Source organism: Eptatretus burgeri, chromosome 19 (genome assembly GCF_056783735.1).
Source record: "Eptatretus burgeri isolate ZD-2024b chromosome 19, Ebu_testis_v1, whole genome shotgun sequence".
NCBI classification, from domain to species: Eukaryota; Metazoa; Chordata; class Myxini; order Myxiniformes; family Myxinidae; genus Eptatretus; species Eptatretus burgeri.
Genome location: NC_140979.1, coordinates 2,482,329 through 2,509,674, shown reverse-complemented (window position 1 = coordinate 2,509,674; position 27,346 = coordinate 2,482,329). Strand labels below are relative to the sequence as shown.

The 27,346-nt window shown below is 45.7% G+C and overlaps 1 protein-coding gene, 1 long non-coding RNA gene and 1 pseudogene across 3 annotated transcripts in view; 1 reads left to right on the top strand and 2 right to left on the bottom strand.

Moving 5' to 3' along the window:
- Positions 1-6,289, bottom strand: part of LOC147008422 (tubulin alpha chain-like) — a 35,915-nt gene extending 29,626 nt beyond the window's left edge. Inside the window, exons 1-3 of the mRNA XM_085865096.1 lie at positions 6,182-6,289; positions 4,425-4,647; positions 4,160-4,291 (exon numbers count right to left, since the gene is read on the bottom strand). Of these exons, the coding sequence (XP_085721222.1) occupies positions 4,160-4,291; positions 4,425-4,647; positions 6,182-6,268 (442 nt within the window). The 5' untranslated portion in view covers positions 6,269-6,289. The remainder of the gene's footprint in view (positions 1-4,159; positions 4,292-4,424; positions 4,648-6,181) is intronic.
- Positions 6,290-16,928: 10,639 nt separating this feature from the next.
- Positions 16,929-25,790, bottom strand: LOC147008421 (uncharacterized). Its single transcript, XR_015053446.1, has 3 exons — positions 25,668-25,790; positions 21,012-21,107; positions 16,929-17,051 (listed from the first exon to the last, which is right to left on the bottom strand). It is a non-coding gene; the product is annotated as an uncharacterized LOC147008421 (long non-coding RNA).
- LOC147008420 (semaphorin-4D-like) overlaps positions 23,567-27,346 on the top strand; it is a 9,871-nt pseudogene continuing 6,091 nt past the window's right edge. The window contains exons 1-3 of the transcript XR_015053428.1: positions 23,567-24,693; positions 26,358-26,504; positions 26,729-26,909. The product of XR_015053428.1 is annotated as a semaphorin-4D-like (transcript). The remainder of the gene's footprint in view (positions 24,694-26,357; positions 26,505-26,728; positions 26,910-27,346) is intronic.

The following is a 27,346-nucleotide window of genomic DNA, read 5'->3' as shown; positions in this document are numbered from 1 at the left end:
ATCGTGCTATGTCTCAGTTTCGCCCAATCTCTCAATGGTGAAGATTCACCGAAAAAAATTATCAGATCCGGATTCGAATTCGAATCTTCACCAAAATCGAATCAATTCTTTCTTGTCACACACCCAACGTGTTCACCAAGTTTCGTCTGAATCCGTCTTCAACTTTTTGAGATATCGTGTGATTATATAGGTTTAGCCCAATCTCTCAAGGCCAAGTGCCTTGTCAAGTGGTTCCAAAAGCGCATGTCAGTGGTTGAAACGGTTTCAAAAATGTCAAAAAATGAAGTTTGTTCCATTGCCTTCTCACGATATTTTCCTGAAAGTGTAAGTCTAACTGAGTTCAGAACAAAAAACCAAATCGCTTCATTACATATATATATATATATATATATATATATATATATATATATATATATATATATATATATATACCGAAATATGATACTTTGAAGAAGGGGAACCTATTCTGATGGTTTTACGAGTTTTCAATGAAATTACCTAATTTTTCTTTTTCGGAAAAATAAATGAAGGTCATAGTATGTAACTTATTCCAGCAACTAATCTAATAATGAAAATACCAATTTCTGGGATTATTAATAAATAATACATACCTATTTTATTATTACTGCTCTATTCAGTGACTGTCAGATGCTGAAATGCAATAAAAGAGAGAAGATTTATCGAACAAATTCTTGGACGTAAATTTTCAATTCAATCAATTCTGGGAGTAACAAAAAGCTCTCAAAATTCTCCAAAACTGTTTTGACTGCCTTCTAAATCAATAAAAAAAATTTAAATACCTGGAAAAATTTTTTAATTTTTTTTGAGAAAGTAAATTTTTTAATCAAATATAAAAAAGTGTGACATGCAGTCGGACAAAAATGCAAAATTACACGAAACCAAAGTCATGCATGTTTTAAATATTTTTTATACTATTATATCTGAATCACTGTGCCCCATTTGTAAATAAATTTTAGTTAAAATAATCTGATGCACAGAAGAATAAAAACATTTTTTTTAAACGTGACGTGCAGTCGGACATTTGGGTTGGAAAGTTCGGTCAAGCCGCTGTCATTAAGTATCCACCCGGATCATCTCAATTTTTTTTACATTGATTATTGGTAATAAGTTGAATAATTTAAGACACGTAAATATGAGTTATTGAAAAACTCGTCATTTTGTGAGGGGATTTCATAGTCCCGGGCTCTAAAAGGACAATAACAAAAGAAAAAAAATAAAAATATGCCAGAATGTGTATATATCATGCGAATCCAGCACTGACCGACACAAATGCTGATTTTCTCAGACGGAGGGTGACAACCTTTTGATTAGATGAGAAATTTCATATGGAATGTTTTATATGTTGTAATTTTGCATGGTCTAATATATGTCATATTTTAAGGTGAAACAAGAAAAAAGGCCAACACTGGGCATGTATATTCAATAAAAATCATGCAGATTCAGTTATATACATCATAGACCCATGAACCTATATATTTTAAGGTCCTATGGAACACTGTCTGAGCAATGAACCAAATTTCATGACCAGAAGTAGTCTTTGTGACTTTCAAAAATGCTACTCAAGTCAGGGTATGCCCTAAAATAGGGGTGGTAACCACTTTCATGCGCTTCGCCTCAATGGTGAAGATTCAACTCAAAAAATTATCAGATCTGGATTTGAATCTTCACCAAAATCGAATCAATTCTTATTTGTCACACACCCAACGTGTCCACCAAGTTTCATCTGAATCCGTCCACCACTTTTTGAGATATCGTGCTATATATCGGTTTCGCCCAATCTCTCAATGGTGAAGATTCACCTAAAAAAATTATCAGATCCGGATCCGAATTCGAATCTTCACCAAAATCGAATCAACTCTTCCTCGTCACACACCAAACATGTCCACCAAGTTTCATCTGAATCCGTCCACAACTTTTTGAGATATCGGCGATACATCGTTTTTGACCCGATCTCTCAATGGTGAAGATTCACCTAAAAAAATTATCAGATCCAGATCCGAATTCGAATCTTCACCAAAATCGAATCAATTCTTTCTTGTCACACACCCAACGTGTCCACCAAGTTTCGTCTTAATCTGTCTTCAACTTTTTGAGATATCGTGCGATATATCTGTTCAGCCCAATCTCTCAACAGGCTCAGCGCATGTCAGTGGTTCCAAAAGCGCATGTAAGTGGTTGAAACGGTTTCAAAAATGTCAAAAAATGAGGTTTGTTCCATTGCCTTCTCACGATATTGTCCTAAAAGTGTAAGTCTAACTGAGTTCACAACAAGAAACCGTGTAGCTTCAAAATATATATATATATATATATATATATATATATATATATATATATATATATATATATACCGAAATATGATACTTTGAAGAAGGGGTACCTATTCTGATGGTTTTGCGAGTTTTCAATGAAATTACCTAATTTTTCTTTTTTGGCAAAATAAATGAAGGTCATACTATGTAACTTATTCTCGCAACTAATGTAGTAATCAAAATACCAATTTCTGGGATTATTAAGAAATAATACATACCTATTTTTTTTTTTATTACTGCTCTATTCAGTGAGATATCACAATAAATAAATATTTATCACAATAAATAAAGTGAGATATCACAACAGTAAATCACAACTTTTTGAGATATCGTGCTATATATCGTTTTTGACCCGATATCTCAATGGTGAAGAATCACCTAAAAAATTATTGTAGCCGGATCCGAATCCGCATCTTCACTACAAAATCTAATCAGCTCGTCCTTGTGACACACCCAATGTGTCCACAAAATTTCATCCAAATCCATGGACAACTTTATGAGATATCCTGCACACAAACAAACAAACAAACAAGAAGACGTCATGCGGAGCACGAGACTCGCAAGATCCATAAAACAAATTTGACCTCAAAAATAATTGGTGGTTGAATTCAATGACCAAATACTGTCTGCAACTCCTCTTCAAATTTCAAGTCAATCGGATGGAAATTCAGGATTTCCGAAATACCACCTTAGTTGATGACCTTGGGCCTATGTTGACCATTTGGTCGATGTTGACCTCAAAAATAATTGGCTGGTTGAATTCGGTGACCTGAAATACAAATCCTCTTCAAATTTCATGGCAATGCAAATTGAGGATTTTGGAAATCTCATCTAAGTTGTTGACCTTTGGCCGATGTTGACCTTTTGACCTATTAACCCCAAAAACAAGAGGCTTCTTCCTTATGACAAACTCTACCATGTGGTGAACGTTCGTGAAGATCGCTTTGAAATTGTGACCTGGAGGCGACAAACAGACAGAAAGGGGTGAAAACATAACGTACTTCCACCTTCGGTGGCGGAGGAAACAAAAACTCATATCTTCTTCAAAAGGAGGTTAAAACCCCCTCCTTACAAATGGAATGATCCCTTGTTGTTTTGTCTGCCTTAACCTGGGTCACATGTGGTGGACAGGTCTTCATGGGAAAACATGAATGCCCAAAATGTCTACCGGCCAAAGTGGTGGTCACATCTTGTCGACGTTGAAATTGTCTTTCCCACAGACTTTGTAAGCGATGTCCCATACGCAACGGTTGTGTCCCATACGTAACATTAAAAAATTCCTTGTGAACTTATCATCCACATATTTTAACCTTGAAATACAGGATGGATGACCAACACATGATGGATTAGAACTTCGAGAAAATGGGTTTAAATTTTTTTCAGAGCTTTCAGTGTGACCTTTAAAAAATCCCTGTGGAATTGTTTTGTATGGGACATCGCTTATTAAGAACAGGCCTCATTTACATAATTAATGAAGTGAACAATTTTTTTTCCTTGTGTCAATTAAAAGCGCACGGTAGTAGAGTAGTCATGTCCATGTAAAAAAATTGTTCTAAAGTTTGGTTGAATTCACTATGTCACCATTTCAAAGTGTCCCATACGTAACCCCTAATTTGCATAAATGTAAATTAGTTTAGTGATGTCACACCTTAAACCTATGACTTTGCCATTTTTCTTTCAAAGATGAATAAAATTTCACATTGAGACATGAAAATCTCATTGAAATTCGAGCTGCAGCATGAATATGAAATTCTACCATCTCAGGGGGACCTCCTCTTGGACTCGCCCTTATTTTGAGGGAAACGATTCTTTCCGGTGTGCCTGCTTACGGATGCGGTCTTGAACCGGGTCCATGATCTTTGGTCCGACGGTGCAGTGGCCCCGTGCGTAGTTGTTGGCTGTGTCCTTGCCCGAAATAAGTTGCTCGGGGTGTAAATGTTGTCGATGAGTACCGGCACGCACTTCATCCGGAGAACGGCACAACCTCAACGTCAGGATGAAGGTAAATGACCTCACAATCTGGAAGTTCAGAAAGAGGAGAGAAATGGGAAAGAAGAGGAGAAGGAAGGAGAAACTTATGGACAGCTTGCTCACTGATCACGGTGGGTTCCAGATCGACGAAGATGGCCCGAGGAACGTGCTTCCCAGCACCGGTCTCGTAAAAGAAGGTGTCAAAAGAGTCGTCGCCACCCCCGATGGTCTTGTCACTTGGCATTTGTCCATCAGGATGGATCCCATGCTCCAGACAATAGTGCTCCCAACACGAATTGCCGATCTGTACACCCGCCTGGCCGATGTGGATGGAGATGCACTCGCGCTGTGGGACACACGGACACCACGGTGATCCTAGTGGTTTAACCACTGTTCGCAAACCACAAGAAAATTATCTATCTACATACAACTTCCACCACCACCACCCACATATCAGTTTCTAAGCACCAGCGCCCACACACAAACACCCAAACACCCAAACACAACCAGCCGCACCTATCTCCTCCTCCTCTTCCTCCTTCTCCATTGGAGCTGCTGATGGTACACACCTGGGCTGCCACCCTGCATCGGTTCCAGCTGTCACGCCGACACGGCTCGGGTATTTATTGTCTTGTCCGCCTCCCTGGTCTGTCTTTCCTATGATGATTGAAGGCCTTTAAGTGAGATAATTAAGGAATCATCTGATCATTCCTTGGTTTCATGAACACACATGTTCGGTAATGAGGAAGTGTTTTTTTTAATTGCATTATAATTGTATTACCTCCCCGTGATCATTAGTGTTATAAATGAGGGCACTCGGTGGAGGGCATACCTCCGCCCCGTTAATGCCCGATCCACGAGAACATATCTGGCCGAATACATTTTTGAAATATCCTTTTTCAACCCCATCTCTCGACGGTGAAGAATCACTGAAAAAATTTCTCGTCGTCCGATCCGGATTCGGATTTTCACCGAAATCCAATCGGCTCGTCCTCGTCGCACATTGAACGTGTCGGAGAGGACCGGCGTCGGTTCAGGTTCGGCGTGTCAGTTCTGCCTTCAACGCCTTGTTATCGATTGGTCCTGGATGATTTGACGAGCAAGTCATGAACCTCTCGGGCGTTTTCAGGTTGGAGTGAGAACACGACGTCGGGGGGGAAACTTACACTTACATCACGTGTCTGCAGGTTCAGTCTGCTCGCCTCCTGAACCCGTAGAGGACGACGTAGCCTGGACTGATTCAACCTCCATCATGACGTCATTGACGAAAGACCTCGTGAACTCGTATCCGTCGCTCGTGTCGAGTTCGTGATTCTCATTTAAACTTCGTGAAAAGTCCAAAAGTGCGAGATCAACCTGTCCCAGGTGTTCTCATTCGCAGACAACAGGTGGTTATTAACGGGTGACCATTTGAGAAAAAGTTCACTTCTAAATAAATAAATGTCGCGAAAAGGTCTGAATCCTGAAACACCAAAAATTTTTTTTTTTAAGTCCAGGTCTGGTTTCCCGCCAAAAACAACGAAAATCTCAATGCTCAATGCTCATTGGTTAACAAACATCACGTGTGTTCGTTAATCTCGAGCACATGATTGGTCACCATGAAGATAATAAATAATGCTTGGTATGATCGTTTAAAATTTGCTCGATGTGAGAAGTAAACACTTCGAGAGAAAAAAATGTTTAAAATAAATCACAGACCTTATAACGAACCGAGGGATTGGTAAAACAACGACTATCCGAGACCAAAGGCCTACTCGTAAAACAACGACTATCCGAGACCAAAGGCCGACGTGCCTTGGGAATGGAGGAACACGTCGGTCTTGGCGGGTCGTCGATGACCTCAAACAAGTCAAATTAATTTAACCGAGGTCCGAACTCACCATATTTGAGTGTGGATCAAAGGAAATCTTCACGAACACAAACACAAGCCCCTTTCCTTCAAATTCACGGTTCTTCTTCTTCCTCATGTGAAATCACGGTTTCGCGGCTTGATATTTAGTGACGTCATGGAGTAACACAGGAAGTGAAAAATAATATTTAACGTTTTATTAATTTACACCCGTTTGTTTCAACGACTTAAACGTTGAGGTAACACCAGGTTTTTTTTTAATTACTAAAACGAATTTACGAGTAAACTAGTAACAAATGTAAAAAGTACACGCCGGTCGCTCTGTTTGATTTGTTGGCGTTTCTGCTCCATTTACGGGGTTTTCAACCTCTTGGTTTCTTTGCTCAACGACTACTCAGACTTGATCATGTCGCCATTGATTTTGCTGGCTATGGTGTTCAGCTTGAGGAAGTCTCCTCTCAATGTGTTGTTGTTGTTCACGTTCGCACGACGCTGCGTCGCCAATACTCGGCGGCACGTGATCGCGCTGGACCAATCATGTTGGGTGATTTACCTCGAGGTGCACATCATCTACTCGGCGGCACGTGATCGCGCTGGACCAATCATGTTGGGTGATTTACTTCGAGGTGCACAACTCATATTCGGCGGCACGTGATCGCGCTGGACCAATCATGTTGGGTGATTTACCTCGAGGTGCACGTCTTCTACTCGGCGGCACGTGATCGCGGTGGACCAATCATGTTGGGTGATTTACCTCGAGGTGCACAACTCATATACGGCGGCACGTGATCGCGCTGGACCAATCATGTTGGGTGATTTACCTCGAGGTGCACAACTCATATACGGCGGCACGTGATTGGGCTGGACCAATCATGTTGGGTGATTTACCTCGAGGTGCACTTATACTCGGCGGCACGTGATCGCGCTGGACCAATCATGTTGGGTGATTTACCTCGAGGTGCACGTCTTCTACTCGGCGGCACGTGATCGCGCTGGACCAATCATGTTGGGTGATTTACCTCGAGGTGCACGTCTTCTACTCGGCGGCACGTGATCGCGCTGGACCAATCATGTTGGGTGATTTACCTCGAGGTGCACGTCTTCTTCTCGGCGGCACGTGATCGCGGTGGACCAATCATGTTGGGTGATTTACCTCGAGGTGCACAACTCATATACGGCGGCACGTGATCGCGCTGGACCAATCATGTTGGGTGATTTACCTCGAGGTGCACAACTCATATACGGCGGCACGTGATTGGGCTGGACCAATCATGTTGGGTGATTTACCTCGAGGTGCACAACTCATATTCGGCGGCACGTGATCGCGCTGGACCAATCATGTTGGGTGATTTACCTCGAGGTGCACAACTCATATTCGGCGGCACGTGATCGCGCTGGACCAATCATGTTGGGTGATTTACCTCGAGCTGCACAACGAATACTCGGCGGCACGTGATCGCGCTGGACCAATCATGTTGGGTGATTTACCTCGAGGTGCACAACTCATATTCGGCGGCACGTGATCGCGCTGGACCAATCATGTTGGGTGATTTACCTCGAGGTGCACATCTTCTACTCGGCGGCACGTGATCGCGCTGGACCAATCATGTTGGGTGATTTACCTCGAGGTGCACAACTCATATTCGGCGGCACGTGATCGCGCTGGACCAATCATGTTGGGTGATTTACCTCGAGGTGCACGTCTTCTACTCGGCGGCACGTGATCGCGCTGGACCAATCATGTTGGGTGATTTACCTCGAGGTGCACAACTCATATTCGGCGGCACGTGATCGCGCTGGACCAATCATGTTGGGTGATTTACCTCGAGGTGCACGTCTTCTACTCGGCGGCACGTGATCGCGCTGGACCAATCATGTTGGGTGATTTACCTCGAGGTGCACATCTTCTACTCGGCGGCACGTGATCGCGCTGGACCAATCATGTTGGGTGATTTACCTCGAGGTGCACATCTTCTACTCGGCGGCACGTGATCGCGCTGGACCAATCATGTTGGGTGATTTACCTCGAGGTGCACAACTCATATTCGGCGGCACGTGATCGCGCTGGACCAATCATGTTGGGTGATTTACCTCGAGGTGCACATCTTCTACTCGGCGGCACGTGATCGCGCTGGACCAATCATGTTGGGTGATTTACCTCGAGGTGCACATCTTCTACTCGGCGGCACGTGATCGCGCTGGACCAATCATGTTGGGTGATTTACCTCGAGGTGCACATCTTCTACTCGGCGGCACGTGATCGCGCTGGACCAATCATGTTGGGTGATTTACCTCGAGGTGCACAACTCATATTCGGCGGCACGTGATCGCGCTGGACCAATCATGTTGGGTGATTTACCTCGAGGTGCACTTATACTCGGCGGCACGTGATCGCGCTGGACCAATCATGTTGGGTGATTTACCTCGAGGTGCACATCTTCTACTCGGCGGCACGTGATCGCGCTGGACCAATCATGTTGGGTGATTTACCTCGAGGTGCACTTATACTCGGCGGCACGTGATCGCGCTGGACCAATCATGTTGGGTGATTTACCTCGAGGTGCACGTCTTCTACTCGGCGGCACGTGATCGCGCTGGACCAATCATGTTGGGTGATTTACCTCGAGGTGCACATCTTCTACTCGGCGGCACGTGATCGCGCTGGACCAATCATGTTGGGTGATTTACCTCGAGGTGCACAACTCATATTCGGCGGCACGTGATCGCGCTGGACCAATCATGTTGGGTGATTTACCTCGAGGTGCACAACTCATATTCGGCGGCACGTGATCGCGCTGGACCAATCATGTTGGGTGATTTACCTCGAGGTGCACATCTTCTACTCGGCGGCACGTGATCGCGCTGGACCAATCATGTTGGGTGATTTACCTCGAGGTGCACATCTTCTACTCGGCGGCACGTGATCGCGCTGGACCAATCATGTTGGGTGATATACCTCGAGGTGCACATCTTCTACTCGGCAGCACGTGATCGCGCTGGACCAATCATGTTGGGTGATTTACCTCTAGGTGCACAACTCATATTCGGCGGCACGTGATCGCGTTGGACCAATCATGTTGGGTGATTTACCTCGAGGTGCACATCTTCTACTCGGCGGCACGTGATCGCGCTGGACCAATCATGTTGGGTGATTTACCTCGAGGTGCACAACTCATATTCGGCGGCACGTGATCGCGCTGGACCAATCATGTTGGGCGATTTACCTCGAGGTGCACCACTCATACTCAGCGGCACGTGATCGCGCTGGACCAATCATGTTGGGTGATTTACCTCGAGGTGCACATCTTCTACTCGGCGGCACGTGATCGCGCTGGACCAATCATGTTGGGTGATTTACCTCGAGGTGCACAACTCATATTCGGCGGCACGTGATCGCGCTGGACCAATCATGTTGGGTCATTTACCTCGAGGTGCACAACTCATATTCGGCGGCACGTGATCGTGCTGGACCAATCATGTTGGGTGATTTACCTCGAGGTGCACGTCTTCTACTCGGCGGCACGTGATCGCGCTGGACCAATCATGTTGGGTGATTTACCTCGAGGTGCACGTCTTCTACTCGGCGGCACGTGATCGCGCTGGACCAATCATGTTGGGTGATTTACCTCGAGGTGCACGTCTTCTACTCGGCGGCACGTGATCGCGCTGGACCAATCATGTTGGGTGATTTACCTCGAGGTGCACGTCTTCTACTCGGCGGCACGTGATCGCGCTGGACCAATCATGTTGGGTGATTTACCTCGAGGTGCACAACTCATATTCGGCGGCACGTGATCGCGCTGGACCAATCATGTTGGGTGATTTACCTCGAGGTGCACATCTTCTACTCGGCGGCACGTGATCGCGCTGGACCAATCATGTTGGGTGATTTACCTCGAGGTGCACTTATACTCGGCGGCACGTGATCGCGCTGGACCAATCATGTTGGGTGATTTACCTCGAGGTGCACATCTTCGACTCGGCGGCACGTGATCGCGCTGGACCAATCATGTTGGGTGATTTACCTCGAGGTGCACATCTTCTACTCAGCGGCACGTGATCGCGCTGGACCAATCATGTTGGGTGATTTACCTCGAGGTGCACATCTTCTACTCGGCGGCACGTGATCGCGCTGGACCAATCATGTTGGGTGATTTACCTCGAGGTGCACAACTCATATTCGGCGGCACGTGATCGCGCTGGACCAATCATGTTGGGTGATTTACCTCGAGGTGCACTTATACTCGGCGGCACGTGATCGCGCTGGACCAATCATGTTGGGTGATTTACCTCGAGGTGCATATCTTCTACTCGGCGGCACGTGATCGCGCTGGACCAATCATGTTGGGTGATTTACCTCGAGGTGCACGTCTTCTACTCGGCGGCACGTGATCGCGCTGGACCAATCATGTTGGGTGATTTACCTCGAGGTGCACAACTCATATTCGGCGGCACGTGATCGCGCTGGACCAATCATGTTGGGTGATTTACCTCGAGGTGCACATCTTCTACTCGGCGGCACGTGATCGCGGTGGACCAATCATGTTGGGTGATTTACCTCGAGGTGCACAACTCACATTCGGCGGCACGTGATCGCGCTGGACCAATCATGTTGGGTGATTTACCTCGAGGTGCACATCTTCTACTCGGCGGCACGTGATCGCGCTGGACCAATCATGTTGGGTGATTTACCTCGAGGTGCACAACTCATATTGGGCGGCACGTGATCGCGCTGGACCAATCATGTTGGGTGATTTCCCTCGAGGTGCACATCTCATATTCGGCGGCACGTGATCGCGCTGGACCAATCATGTTGGGTGATTTACCTCGAGGTGCACATCTTCTACTCGGCGGCACGTGATCGCGCTGGACCAATCATGTTGGGTGATTTACCTCGAGGTGCACGTCTTCTACTCGGCGGCACGTGATCGCGCTGGACCAATCATGTTGGGTGATTTACCTCGAGGTGCACAACTCATATTCGGCGGCACGTGATCGCGCTGGACCAATCATGTTGGGTGATTTACCTCGAGGTGCACATCTTCTACTCGGCGGCACGTGATCGCGCTGGACCAATCATGTTGGGTGATTTACCTCGAGGTGCACATCTTCTACTCGGCGGCACGTGATCGCGCTGGACCAATCATGTTGGGTGATTTACCTCGAGGTGCACAACTCATATTCGGCGGCACGTGATCGCGCTGGACCAATCATGTTGGGTGATTTACCTCGAGGTGCACAACTCATATTCGGCGGCACGTGATCGCGCTGGACCAATCATGTTGGGTGATTTACCTCGAGGTGCACGTCTTCTACTCGGCGGCACGTGATCGCGCTGGACCAATCATGTTGGGTGATTTACCTCGAGGTGCACATCTTCTACTCGGCGGCACGTGATCGCGCTGGACCAATCATGTTGGGTGATTTACCTCGAGGTGCACAACTCATATTCGGCGGCACGTGATCGCGCTGGACCAATCATGTTGGGTGATTTACCTCGAGGTGCACATCTTCTACTCGGCGGCACGTGATCGCGCTGGACCAATCATGTTGGGTGATTTACCTCGAGGTGCACAACTCATATTCGGCGGCACGTGATCGCGCTGGACCAATCATGTTGGGTGATTTACCTCGAGGTGCACATCTTCTACTCGGCGGCACGTGATCGCGCTGGACCAATCATGTTGGGTGATTTACCTCGAGGTGCACGTCTTCTACTTGGCGGCACGTGATCGCGCTGGACCAATCATGTTGGGTGATTTACCTCGAGGTGCACATCTTCTACTCGGCGGCACGTGATCGCGCTGGACCAATCATGTTGGGTGATTTACCTCGAGGTGCACAACTCATATTCGGCGGCACGTGATCGCGCTGGACCAATCATGTTGGGTGATTTACCTCGAGGTGCACGTCTTCTACTCGGCGGCACGTGATCGCGCTGGACCAATCATGTTGGGTGATTTACCTCGAGGTGCACAACTCATATTCGGCGGCACGTGATCGCGCTGGACCAATCATGTTGGGTGATTTACCTCGAGGTGCACATCTACTCGGCGGCACGTGATCGCGCTGGACCAATTATGTTGGGTGATTTACCTCGAGTTGCACAACTCATATTCGGCGGCACGTGATCGCGCTGGACCAATCATGTTGGGTGATTTACCTCGAGGTGCATATCTTCTACTCGGCGGCACGTGATCGCGCTGGACCAATCATGTTGGGTGATTTACCTCGAGGTGCACATCTTCTACTCGGCGGCACGTGATCGCGCTGGACCAATCATGTTGGGTGATTTACCTCGAGGTGCACAACTCATATTCGGCGGCACGTGATCGCGCTGGACCAATCATGTTGGGTGATTTACCTCGAGGTGCACTTATACTCGGCGGCACGTGATCGCGCTGGACCAATCATGTTGGGCGATTTACCTCGAGGTGCACATCTACTCGGCGGCACGTGATCTCGCTGGACCAATCATGTTGGGTGATTTACCTCGAGGTGCACGTCTTATACTCAGCGGCACGTGATCTTGCTGGACCAATCATGTTGGGTGATTTACCTCGAGGTGCACATCATCTACTCGGCGGCACGTGATCGCGCTGGACCAATCATGTTGGGTGATTTACCTCGAGGTGCACTTATACTCGGCGGCACGTGATCGCGCTGGACCAATCATGTTGGGTGATTTACCTCGAGGTGCACAACTCATATTCGGCGGCACGTGATCGCGCTGGACCAATCATGTTGGGTGATTTACCTCGAGGTGCACTTATACTCGGCGGCACGTGATCGCGCTGGACCAATCATGTTGGGTGATTTACCTCGAGGTGCACATCTTCTACTCGGCGGCACGTGATCGCGCTGGACCAATCATGTTGGGTGATTTACCTCGAGGTGCACATCTTCTACTCGGCGGCACGTGATCGCGCTGGACCAATCATGTTGGGTGATTTACCTCGAGGTGCACAACTCATATTCGGCGGCACGTGATCGCGCTGGACCAATCATGTTGGGTGATTTACCTCGAGCTGCACAACGAATACTCGGCGGCACGTGATCGCTCTCTCACCGCAGGCTGGTCGGTGGTCTTTCTGTCTTCTACCGTCTCCTCTCCAGTCTCGCTCCCCCTGCTCTGTTTGTGATTTGTCCCCCACCCCCCATATCTCAACCGGCTGTAAATGGAGCGTCCACAAAGCGGTCGAAAGGTCTCAAAACGTCCCTGAAGCCGAGAGAGATGATAATTGTAGATGAAACGCCGCGGAACGAGCAACTTGACACGGGTCAGACTCAGCCATCGTCCTTGGACGAGAGCGGGCCTGCTTTGATGAACCAGGTCTTTTTGTCCCTCCGGGCGCGTGGAGATTGTCCCGGACAGGTCAAGGCCTTGGGGACTGTGGGTAGCCCCGTGGATTGGTCCGGAAGAAACGAGGAGGACACTCGGGAGAGCGCACCTGTCTCTGCCACGCAATACCTGATCCAGTAGAACACGACGTGTTCTCAGGTTTTGGTATAAATTGTTTGTTTTTATCCTTCTCGTCGACTGGGAGAATCCTTTTCAACAGCAACACAACCTCTTTGTGGAGCACGTCATCGTCACCTCCGTATTGCAAGCGATGTTATAAAGTGTTCAGTTTTAAACTGTTGACAATTCCAAGTGAAGGGTCGAGCTTCAAATGTGGGCACCAAATATATCTGAAGGCAGCGTGATTCATCATTGTTTGTGTGTGCCGGATGTCGTCACATCTGGAGGTCACATCTGCCGGCATCGCCCCCTCTACTCCCCTTTCCTCACCTCCACTCTCCTCCCCTCCTTTCTCATCCCTCTCCACTCTCCCTCTCCCTGCATGCACCCCCTCTCCCCCCCCGCCCTGTCTGTCTTTGTTTCCGAACATATCTGAATGATGGTTTTGTCTGGATGGACCCTCCCCTCACAATGCCTGACCTTGCCCTCCCCTCACACTGGCTTCTCTTGAGGGAAGGCAGCATGAGGTGAGGGCAAGATAATTTTGGGAGAATTAACCCCAACTTACTTGGTCATCCACTGTAATTTGAGAGCAATTAAACTGAGTGTAATTTGGGGGGAAATTAACCTGAGTGTAAATTTTGGTGGAAATTAACCTGAGTGTAATTTTGTGGAAATTAACCTGAGTGTAATTTTGGGAGAAATTAACCTGAGTGTAATTTTGGGGAAAATTAACCTGAGTGCAATTTTGGGGAAAATTAACCTGAGTGTAATTTTGTGGAAAATTAACCTGAGTGTAATTTTGGGAGAAATTAACCTGAGTGTAATTTGGGGGAAATTAACCTGAGTGTAATTTTGTGGAAAATTAACCTGAGTGTAATTTTGGGAGAAATTAACCTGAGTGTAATTTGGGGGAAATTAACCTGAGTGTAATTTTGGGAGAAATTAACCTGAGTGCAATTTTGGGGAAATTAACCTGAGTGTAATTTTGTGGAAAATTAACCTGAGTGTAATTTTGGGAGAAATTAACCTGAGTGTAATTTGGGGGAAATTAACCTGAGTGTAATTTTGGGGAATATTAACCTGAGTGCAATTTTGGGGAAAATTAACCTGAGTATAATTTTGTGGAAAATTAACCTGAGTGTAATTTTGGGAGAAATTAACCTGAGTGTAATTTGGGGGAAATTAACCTGAGTGTAATTTTGGGAAAAATTAACCTGAGTGTAATTTTGGGGAAAATTAACCTGAGTGTAATTTTGGGAGAAATTAACCTGAGTGTAATTTTGGGAGAAATTAACCTGAGTGTAATTTTGGGAGAAATTAACCTGAGTGTAATTTTGGGAGAAATTAACCTGAGTGTAATTTGGGGGGGGGGGGGGAATTAATCTGAGTGTAATTTGGGGAAAATTAACCTGCGTTTAATTTGGGGGAAAATTAGCCTGAGTGTAATTTTGGGGAAAATTAACCTGAGTGTAATTTGGGGGAAATTAACCTGCGTGTAATTTGGGGGAAAATTAACCTGAGTAATTTTGGGGAAAATTAACCTGAGTGTAATGTTAGGAGAAATTAACCTGAGTGTAATTTTGGGAGAAATTAACCTGAGTGTAATTTTGGGGAAAATTAATCTGAGTGTAATTTTGGGAGAAATTAACCTGAGTGTAATTTTAGGAGAAATTAACCTGAGTGTAATTTTGGGGAAAATTAATCTGAGTGTAATTTTGGGGAAAATTAACCTGAGCGTAATTTTCGGAGAAATTAACCTGAGTGTAATTTTGGGAGAAATTAACCTGTGTGTAATTTTGGGAGAAATTAACCTGAGTGTAATTTGGGGGAAATTAACCTGAGTGTAATTTTGGGAAAAATTAACCTGAGTGTAATTTTGGGGAAAATTAACCTGAGTGTAATTTTGGGAAAAATTAACCTGAGTGTAATTTTGGGGAAAATTAACCTGAGTGTAATTTTGGGGAAAATTAACCTGAGTGTAATTTTGGGAGAAATTAATCTGAGTGTAATTTTGGGAGAAATTAACCTGTGTGTAATTTTGGGAGAAATTAACCTGAGTGTAATTTGGGGGAAATTAACCTGAGTGTAATTTTGGGAAAAATTAACCTGAGTGTAATTTTGGGGAAAATTAACCTGAGTGTAATTTTGGGGAAAATTAACCTGAGTGTAATTTTGGGAGAAATTAACCTGAGTGTAATTTTGGGAGAAATTAACCTGAGTGTAATTTTGGGAGAAATTAACCTGAGTGTAATTTTGGGAGAAATTAACCTGAGTGTAATTTTGGGAGAAATTAACCTGAGTGTAATTTTGGGGAAAATTAACCTGAGTGTAATTTTGGGAGAAATTAATCTGAGTGTAATTTTGGGGAAAATTAACCTGAGTGTAATTTTGGGAGAAATTAACCTGAGTGTAATTTTGGGAGAAATTAACCTGAGTGTAATTTTGGGAGAAATTAACCTGTGTAATTTTGGGAGAAATTAACCTGAGTGTAATTTTAGGAGAAATTAACCTGAGTGTAATTTTGGGGAAAATTAATCTGAGTGTAATTTTGGGAGAAATTAATCTGAGTGTAATTTTGGGAGAAATTAACCTTAGTGTAATTTGGGGGAAATTAACCTGAGTGTAATTTGGGGGAAAATTAACCTGAGTGTAATTTTGGGAGAAATTAATCTGAGTGTAATTTTGGGAGAAATTAACCTGAGTGTAATTTTGGGAGAAATTAACCTTAGTGTAATTTGGGGGAAAATTAACCTGAGTGTAATTTTGGGGAAAATTAACCTGAGCGTAATTTTCGGAGAAATTAACCTGAGTGTAATTTTGGGAGAAATTAACCTGTGTGCAATTTTGGGAGAAATTAACCTGAGTGTAATTTGGGGGAAAATTAACCTGAGTGTAATTTTGGGGAAAATTAACCTGAGTGTAATTTTAGGAGAAATTAACCCTCTTTGGTCTACATGTTTGCCTTGTTGGTTGACCAAGTGAGTTTGATCTTGAAACTCCTTTGATAAGTGCGGGAGCTTAATTTTTAAGTTAAACCACTGATTACACCTCTGGGAGGGCTACATTCCATCTTCTGAAACCTGCATAAGTAGATACCAGCCATACACACACACACACACACACACACACACACACACACACACACACACACACACACACACACACACACACACACACACACACACACCTATCCATCCATTCAGGAATCGGTGAGGCTAATGCACGATCTATACTATAGTACATCTGCATCCAGATCCACACACTCTTTAATACACAGACCAATTACAACAGCCTGACGTGTCCCTTCAGGGAATGGGGGGTCAGGTCCTTTATCAAAAGGTGTACCTGCCAAGACTGAAGTAAGTCTCTGTTCAGGGTCACAGGGACACTTTGCACGACCAGATTCAATGGAATTCATCTTCAATCCTTCAAGGTCCTGAAAGCACATGGTGCCAAAGCAAAGCAGTCACCTCGACATTATATCCATCATGTCATTTTTGGAACAACATATCTGGACTACCTTCTGACATTAACATAATTTCTCAATTTCCCTCTCATCATAATATCTACTGAGTAGCAACATCAACATAACCTCAAATATTATCAACTCAACACTAAGTCCTGGTTTCAAGATCATCTCCACACCACCGTCATCTCGACATAAACTGCACGGTCAGCTTAAATAATCTCTCACCACTTCTATCTCAACCCAATTACATCATCGATATGCCATCTCAGATTTACAAACTAGCGTCATCTCAACATCATTGTTCATGCCAAATTAAATGCACTATGCTCAGTGAATTTTTTTTTTTTTGTATACCTTGGTCGAGGCTCGTATGAGAGCGAACACACAACTCACAGCAAGGAGGCATGAGACAAGAGGGGCGGGAGTGGAAGGGACAAAACAGTGGGGAACAGACACATTAGGTGAACTGTGGAAGGGAGAGGGATGGGGATGGGACGGCGAACATGGCGGAGATGGACATTTCAGGGACTTTCAGGAAGGAAAGCAGGAGAAATGAAGGAAGTGGGCTTGGGTGGATTATCAGGGGTAGAAAAGATCGAGGATTTGGATGGGGGAAGATAAGAGGTGGTGGTGAACAGCTGTTTTGAAAGCCTGGAGGGAAGAATGGGAAAGAATAGAGTGAGGAAGTTTATTCCAAAGGCAGGAAAAAAGAGGAATGAAAGAGTGAAGATGAGCAGTGATTCGTGGTTTTGGTAGTTTTACCAGAAGGGGGTTGTTGGTGGACCTTGAGCGCCCTGTGGAAATGTGGTGGGGACAAATCGCAGAGAGAGCAGGGGGGCAAGGCTGGAGAGGAGTCGGTAGAAGACAGAAAGACCACCGACCAACCTGCGGTGATTGAGTGAGAGGCCCAAAGACTCAGCTTCATTGCGGGAGATGCCGATGATCTTAAATGCCCTGGTTTCGACAGCGTGAAGCCGAGAAAGGTGGGAGGCAGGAGCACCAGCCCAGAGGGGAGAGCAGTACTCCATCAGGCTACGGACAAAAGCTTTGTAAGTGGTCAGGAGCTCAAGAGGGCCGAGGAAGGACTTAGCACGACGGAGGATTCCCAGTCGGCGACTGGCTTTTGAGGCGAGGTTGGAAATGTGACTTTCCCAGGAAAGGTCATGGCAGATAGTGAGACCTAGAAGCTTGAAGGAAAAGACTTCTTCCAGAGGATTGTTGAGAAAGTGGATGGGGGGGTTTTGCAAACGGTCCTTTCGAAGAGACATAGTGAGAGTGTGAGATTTGTCTGGATTGAAAGACATGTTCCACGTGTTGGACCAGTTTGTGATTTTATCCAGATCTGCAGTGAGCGAAGAAGCTGCTGCTTGCCGGTCTGAGGGATGACAGATGGTACGGCAGAGGGTGGAGTCGTCGGCAAAGAGAAATAGAGGATTTTCCAGAGAGTCTGAGAGATCATTGATGAAAACCAGAAAAAGAACAGGGCCCAGAACGCTACCTTGAGGAACTCCAGCCTGCACAGGAAGAGGGGATGAAAGAACTCCATTTAGGGCCACACGTTGACTGCGACAGGAGAGGAAGTCTGCGAGCCATGAGTGGAGATGGCCTTGAATACCATGGGAAGAGAGTTTGGTGAGTAGTGCAGGGTGCCAGACTGTGTCAAAAACACGTGATATGTCCAGGGATACGGCTCGGATTTCCTGTCTGGCATTGAGGACCTCCATCCATTGATGGGAGAGCAGTAGCAGCATATCCAGGGTAGAGTGACCTGGTCTGAAACCAAATTGATGATTGGAAATCAAGCCATTGGAGAAGAGGAAGGATTTCATATCTGAAGCGATGATGGATTCCATCACCTTGCTGATGATTGGGAGAAGGCTGATTGGTCTGTAGTTATAGGGATCTGTTTTTGCACCTTTTTTATGCAGGGAAGTGATGTTAGCAGATTTCCAAGCAGATGGCAGATGACCTTGGGCAAATGAGAGGGTGAATATAACAGAGAGAGGGTGAGCAAGAGCAGAAGAGCAGGCTTTGAGGACACGTGGGCTGATGCCATCTGGACCGGTTGCAGAATCTGACTCGAGGTTTGAAAGCAAGCTCTCCACCTTGTCAGGAGAAAAGGACACAGAGTCCAGGGACAGTTGGGTGCGACTGGGTCAGGTGGGTAGAGATAGTGATGGGTTTAGGACACAAGATTTAGCTGCAAACACCGAGTTTAGACATTCAGCTTTATCACGTGTGGAATCAGCAGTGCGGCCATTTGAGGTAAGGGAGGGGATGGAGGGGGAACATACACCAGAAACAGATTTGATTAAACGCCACCAGGATTTTGAGGAGGGAGAGAGGTTTGAGAGTTCAGACTTGAGATGAGAAAGATGTTGTTTTCTGGCTCTCCTGAGGGTAGATACACACTTGTTCCGAGCTTTGTGGAAAGAACTGAGATTGCCCTCAGTTGGGTTTGCTTTCCATGAGGCAAAGGCAAGTTGTTTCAGGACAACTGCCTCGCCACAAGCTTCAGTAAACCAAGGGCGGGAGGAAGGGTAAGACAACTGAACACGAGAGGGGATAAATCTGTGCATGAGGGAGAGCAAGTTTCATTGAAAGAATTCCCAGGATGAGTTGATGTTTGAGAAAGTAGTGATAGGAGACCAGTCTGTAAGTTTGATGGCTGCTCGGAGACCCTGCCAGTCGGCTTGAGTGAAATGCCGGACTCGACGGCGGTGAGGTGGTTCTCTGATAACAGCTAGAGAGATGTCCACTTTAACAAGGACATGGTCAGAAGAACCAATTGGAGCGAAGGAAGAGCAGCAGATATTGTCAGGGAAATTTGTCAAAATCAGATCCAGAAGAGATGGAGTACCATTGGTTGAGATCCGGGTCGGGAAGTTGACCGATTGAGTCAGTCCCAATGAGTCGCAGAAAGCTTTTGCTGAGGTGCCATGGCAGTTGAGAGAGGTACCCACACCTAGCCAACTGGCGTGATGACAATTGAAGTCACCACATAAGAGGAAGAGAGAGTTTGGATGATAAGATAGAAGATGGTCCATGTTTTCGGATAGTGAGGTGTAGATGGAGTCATCACTGTTCGGTGGACGGTACAGTACACATATAAACATGAGGTGGGAGTGGAGGGGAAGCCGAAGCCAGAGGTATTCCTGCGGGTGTGGGGGAGTGAGAGCAGTGCATGGAGAGTGAGGAATAGAGTCTTTGATGAAGAGAGCAACACCTCCACCAGGACGAGGCTCAGGTCTGTCATACCGTAAGAAGGAGTAACCAGGGAGAGGTACTTGGGAGTCAGACACGTCTTGGGAGAGGAAAGTTTCTGTTAGGCAGATAATGTCTGGTTTGTCAGTGGCAACCTGTATGGAAAGATCTGAAAGGTTTGAGCGAAGGCCCCGGATATTTGAGGTCCACACTTTTAATGAAGAGGAAGGGGAGGAGGCCTTGGGTGCAGGAGGTGGAGGGGGAGGGGGAGGGTAGGACAAGGGACGAGGGGGGCAGGTAAGGAGGGTTGCTGAAGGAGTGTGGGGTATTGCAGAATAGCGAGGGGAGGGGGCCGAATGAGGAGGAGAAAAGGCTCTGTGGTGCTGGGGGAGAGGGGGACAAGAGACAAGCAACAAGGCAGTTGAGGATTTGAGGAGGTGGAGTGAAGAGATGGAGGTGAGAGGGCAGTGGAGGGAGGCAGGTTGGTGGATGAGAGGGGGGGCAACTTTGAGAAGGAAGAGTGAGGGGGATGAAAGGTGGGAGAAAGTTGAGGGGGGAATTTTTGAGAGAGGTGAGAGGGAGGCTTGGAGGGAGAAGAGTGGGATGGTTGCTATGAGAGTGAGAGTGAGGGGTGAGGGGGATGAGTTGGCACTGAAGTTGTAAGATGTAAGAAGTGAATGTGAGATGTAAGTGAATGTAAGATAAGGAAATCATTTCACTTACAAAGTGTGCACACTTTGGATCAAAGGCGTAGGTGCCACAAGCGTGGAGTTGAGAGCCGTTAATATGCAGTCAGAGGACGTAGTTGTGGCACTGCTCCTACACAACAACAAAAATGTCAGCTTTCAGCAAATGCCAGTGATTTTACAGGTTAATTATCCTTCCAATAACCACAGGATAACATATATCACAAAACTCAAAAAAAATTTTTACTAAAATGATGAAATTAAAATAAAATAAAACGAATAGCCGAGGAAAAGTGTCGCATAATTTCACTTAGTTTGAAAGATTTCAGTCTGTTCACAAGTCAGGTTTCTGCCACCTGTGTAAAGGATGTTAAAACACAGAAAATAAAGTCATTTGGTTCTTTATTTTCCTCGAGGAAGTTCAAAGAGTTCTATTTGGCCATTTTTGCAATATTCTACAAATCATTTCAAATAAAGACTGGAGAGTTCAGAGAACACCTGACCCCGCACAGACTTGAGAAAAAGGACCTGACTCCGCACAGTCTTGAGAAAAAGGACCTGACTCCACAGATTTTAGAAAAAGGACCTGACCACACAATCTTGAGAAAAATGACCTGACTCCACAGATTTGAGAAAAAGGACCTGACTCCACACAGTCTTGAGAAAAGGGACCTCACTCCACAGTCTTGAGAAAAAGGACCTGACCACACAATCTTGAGAAAAATGACCTGACTCCACACAGTCTTGAGAAAAGGGACCTCACTCCACAGTCTTGATAAAAAGGACCTGACTTCGTACAGTCTTGAGAAAAAGGACTTGACTCCACACAGTCTTGAGAAAAAGGACATGACTCCACACAGTCTTGAGACAAAGGACCTGACTCCACAGATTTGAGAAAAAGGACCTGACTCCACACAGGCTTGAGAAAAAGGACCTGACTCCACAGATTTGAGAATAAGGACCTGACTCCACAGAATTTTGAGAAAAAGGACCTGACTCCACACAGGCTTGAGAAAAAGGACCTGACTCCACAGATTTGAGAAGAAGGACCTGACTCCACAGAATTTTGAGAAAAAGGACCTGACTCCACACAGTCTTGAGAAAAAGGACCTCACTCCACACAGTCTTGAGAAAAAGGACCTCACTCCACATAGTCTTGAGAAAAAGGACTTGACTCTGCACAGTCTTGAGAAAAAGGACCTGACTCCACACAGTCTTGAGAAAAAGGACCTGACTCCACACAGACTTGAGAAAAAGGACCTGACTCCACACAGTCTTGAGAAAAAGGACCTAACTCCACAGATTTGAGAAAAAGGACCTGACTCCACACAGTTTTGAGAAAAATGACCTTACTCCACACAGTTTTGAGAAAAAGAACCTGACTCCACACAGACTTGAGAAAAAGGACCTGACTCCACACAATCTTGAGAAAAAGGACCTGACTCCACACAGTCTTGAGAAAAAGGACCTAACTTCACAGATTTGAGAAAAAGGACCCTACTCTGCACAGTCCTGAGAAAAATGACCTGACTCCACAGTCTTGAGAAAAATGACCTGACTCCACACTTACTTGAGAAAAAGGACCTGACTCCACACATACTTGAGAAAAAGGACCTCACTCCACATAGTCTTGAGAAAAAGCATGTGACTCCGCACAGTCTTGAGAAAAAGGACCCAACTCCACAGTCTTGAAAAAAGGACCTGACTCCACACAGACTTGAGAAAAAGGACCTCACTCCACAGTCTTGATAAAAAGGACCTGACTCCGTGCAGTCTTGAGAAAAAGCATGTGACTCCACAGATTTGAGAAAAAGGACCTCACTCCACACAGTCTTGAGAAAAAGCATGTGACTCCACAGATTTGAGAAAAAGGACCTGACTCCACACAGTCTTGAGAAAAAGCATGTGACTCCACAGATTTGAGAAAAAGGACCTCACTCCACACAGTCTTGAGAAAAAGGACGATGTCTTCGATGCCACGCCAACGGTATTCCAACGCAGGTGGTGTGGCAAAGGAGATTCGTCCTCGTTGATGGTCGCTGGAGGATGATCCAGAACTGCAGTGTCTACCAGAGTGCTCAGTTCCTCAATAATGACCACATGCTTGTTGTCGCAACTGTGAAGTTGCAGCTTAAATCCGGGAGAATGGTACCATCCCAGCCTAGGATGGATGTTGGAAAGCTCAATGATGACAGGGTAGCTGAGGAGTATTCAAACAGACTGAGTGGGGATTTGGCGGGGTCTGGGTGCTTTGGAGAATCCTGAAGAGTTGTGGAGTGCCTTCAAGACCATTGTCCTTGATGTTGCCAGTAGATGTTTTGGAACTCACCGGAGGGCGAAGAAGAATTTTGTTTCTTATGGGACACTGTATACCATTGACCAGATTCGCAGGGCCAGGCTGAATGGCAGAGCTGAGCTCCTTTCCAAAGGAGTCAGACATAAAGTGGTGGAGAAGCACCGTTCAGGAGAGGGTTATAAGAAGATTTCCAAGTCACTCATTATCCCTTTGAGTACGATTAAATCCATCATTAAGAAGTGGAAGACGTATCATACCATCCAGACTCCACTCACATCAGGTCACCCATCCAAAGTCAGCTGCCGAGCAAGCAGGAAACTGGTTCGGGATGTCACCGTGAGTCCAACAATGACTTTGAAAGAACTGCAAGGCTCGATGTCTGAGATGGGGGTCAGTGTTCATCAATCAACAATATCCCGTTCTCTTCACAAAGCTGGCCTCCAGATAGGTGGCAAGAAAGAAGCCATTACTGAAAAAGACGCATTGAAAAGCTTGTATGGAGTTTGCGAAAAAGCATCTTAATGATACTCGAGGAATGTGGAGAAAAGTTGTGATCAGACGAGACAAAAATTGAACTTTTTGTTCAAAATGCAAAGCATTACATCTGGCACAAGCCAAACGTAACACGCCATCCCTACTGCCAAGCATGGTGGTGACAGCAGCATATTATCGGGATACTTTTCATCAGCAGGGACGGACAAGCCTGTCGTGATAGAAGGGACAATGGACGGTGCAAAATACAGGAGGATCCTTGATGAAAACCTGCTCGAGTCATCCATGAATCTGAAACTGGGTTTCAAGAGATCCACATTTCAGCAGGACAATGATCCGATTCACAAAGATATAGCCACACCGGAGTGGCTGAATAAGGAGAAAATAAATGTTCTTGAGTGGCCCGGTCAAAGTTCTAACTTGAACCCAACTTAACATTTGTGGTGAGACTTGAGGATTGCAGTCCATCGATGATCCCCATCAAACTTGGCAAAACTGGAGCAATTTTCACATGAACAATGGGCAAAGATTTCACCATCTCACTGTGTAAAGCTTGGAGAGACCTGCCCACAAAGACCCATGGCAGTCATTGCTGTGAAAGGTTCTTCCACCAGGTACTGACTTTTCTAGCAGTGCACAGAGTCCATGAAGTTATTTTCATTTACCTTCCAACGAGGGTAGTTTGATATGATTTGTTGAAAATGCTTTGTGATGTCCCCTTTTGTCCTCGCAGCACGAATAAAACATAGTTCGGCCATATTGCCTTTTCTTCTTTTTCTTTTGCACACATTGGTTTCACCTCTGTGTCTTGCAGATGGTGAGCTGTATGCAGGAACCACCGAGGACTTCTTTGGCATGAACGCAGTGATTGAGCGGACATCATCAAAGCGCTTGTCCATCCGTACCGTGGAAAGTAAACGTTGGCTCCACGGTGAGGCGGATGCTCATCCCACGTGAAATAACTTGTAGGGTTCATCCTCTTCCGACAGTACTCAAAACGATGTGATGCAGGTGAAACCAGGATTCTGGTTTCACCTGCTACTCCTCGACCCTCAAACCATTCCAGGTGCAGCCCACTGAGCCTTATTCAAAAAAACAAAAGAAAAAAGAACCCAGATCAAAAAATTAAATAATTCTGCCTGCCAGACCATGCGCCCGATTAGGTTGAAATTTAAAACATATTTTCCCCATCACTATTGGATCATAAGTTTGAAGTTTCACGTCGATCGATGAAGCGGTTCAACAGAAATGAAGCGGTTCGTTTTTTAAAGATTGTCGCTCAATCCAATATGGATGCCAGACAATGTGACCTATCAATTATTTGAGAACACCCTGGTGTCGCCAAGGCTTCGGGGAAAATTTGTGTGAAGTTTCCCCTCGATCTGTCCAGCCGTTCTGGAGGAGATTTTTTTTGTGTTTTAGGGTGAATCCAATATGGCTGCCACACCACGTGACCTATGGCATCATAATTATCATTAAACCATTCTACATGAGAAGTCGCTCCGATAGTGAAAATTTTGTCTCAATTCGACAATCTCCCGTTCCGCTTTTTAAGCGGGGTCTCTGCCGACCTTCTCAAAGATAAGTTTCTGGTCGTTGTTTGTCGCGTTTTGACTGTTGTTTTGTTGCCTCCATGATTACTGTGTGTTCCTAGTTCGGTTTTGTTTCAGAACTTATGCTAATTTGGTGAGTATTCCTCGGTCTCGTCATATCAGGTTTCCCTGAGGCCTACCCGTCCTCCCGTCTGTGTGCACCATCGTGTCGATTGTATTTTCTTCTTATTACCGTCAGTTTTTATTTCCTTCTGTTTTCCCTCCACCCTCCTATCCCGACCAACTACACCCTCTGTTTCATGTCTTAAAAGATAAAAAAAAAATACAAAAAAAGTAAATCCTCATCTCATACCCACGTGACTTCCTGTACCGACTCTTCTTCTTCCTTCTCTGCCCTCTTCCCTGCCAATCCCACTCTGGTCGTGAAGGTATTCACCAATCGCACACCTTCACGACCTTTTCTTCAAGCTTTTCCTTCACTCTTCCCTAATCTGCAAAAAAAACAGTCTCTTATAATACTTCAACTTCCCCCTCCACCTGATTCTTCTTCTTCTTCAAAATCTGATGTTCAGTTTGACCTTTCTTTCATCCGGTGTCTAAAAATTCCTCCTGTGCTGCTGATGCTGCGTCCCTCGACCAGGACACTGGTACTCATTTTGCCAACCTCAGAAGGATGAGAGGCTGAATCAACCCCACCTGGTGTTAATTCAGCAGCCAACGGGACTAGAACTACTCAGGACCTTAAGATCCCAAGCCACGAAACCAACGCCAGGCTTTATGAGATCACATGAACTGCGACCACAATATTTTAACTCTTGTCAATTGATTTGTTTGTTTTTTTTGGAACTCTTTAAAAATGATTTTTGGAATTCATGGGACTCTTGTGGACTGGTTTGTGTCCTCTTTTTAATTATTTAAGGAATTTGTGTATTTCTTTTGACAAACTTTTACAATTAATATTGACTGATGACCATTGTGACGCAATAAAGCATCATATATTTGTTTTATTTGACACCTTATTATTTGTTCATTTTGGTTCCAGACCCTGTATTTTGCCGGTGTGGAGGTGATTCGAGGAAATGCGAGCAAACATGAAAGTGGTGAGGTCATCCTCTTCTTCTCGGAAATGGCATCTGAGTTTTCCTCCATCAGCAAGCCCATTGTTCCCAGAGTGCCCAGGGTCCGCAAAGTATGTTCTGGTTTTCCTTCCGGTTGAGTGTAACCAGACGGGCATGAGATGTTCAAGTTGTAAGCAAGTAATTAAATATTGATCGAATCGCCTCCCATGTGCCATCCAACTTTTTCTTTTCCCAAACTGTGCCTGCCAATTGGACATCCATGTTTGAAAAGCGTGCGGTCATTCTGCAGTGTAGCCTTTGCACACTGTTATACAACAGCATCACTTGTGCGCAGGATGATATCGGTGGACTCCGGGTGCTCCAGAATAAATGGACCACCTTCGTGAAGTCTCGTCTGGAATGTGGGAGTGCAGACACGTTCCCCTTCACACAACTGCAGGATGTATCAGTGACGGCAGACAACCCTGATGATGCCGGTGACACCACTTTTTCTATGCTCTTCTGATACCACAGTGGTGCGAGCATGTTGCTCTCTGCCGTGATGGTGACATCATGGTGTCACCTTAGGTTCCATCCATCAGGACCATCCTCTGTGCAGAGTAGTTGGTGCTGCCTCAGCAGTCTCCTTGGCTATTGGACACAATCCTGGATGGGTCACCACTCCAACACAGTATACCAGCATGCTGGCACTCATTTTCTTTGCCAACCTCAGAAGGATGACAGGCAGTCAACCCCACCTGGTATTAATTCAACAGCCAAGTGGGATTATGAACTCAGGATCCTAGGATCCCAAGCCCACCATCCTAACCATTAAGCCAACACCAGGCATACTTTAGGTTATAGAACAGATTGTGGATCTTTATTCCAAACCACAAAGCTGTCATCCTAATAGTGCTATAGTCAGACAGGAGACAATGCATTGTATGGTGGACACTTGTTGGTCACAAATCGT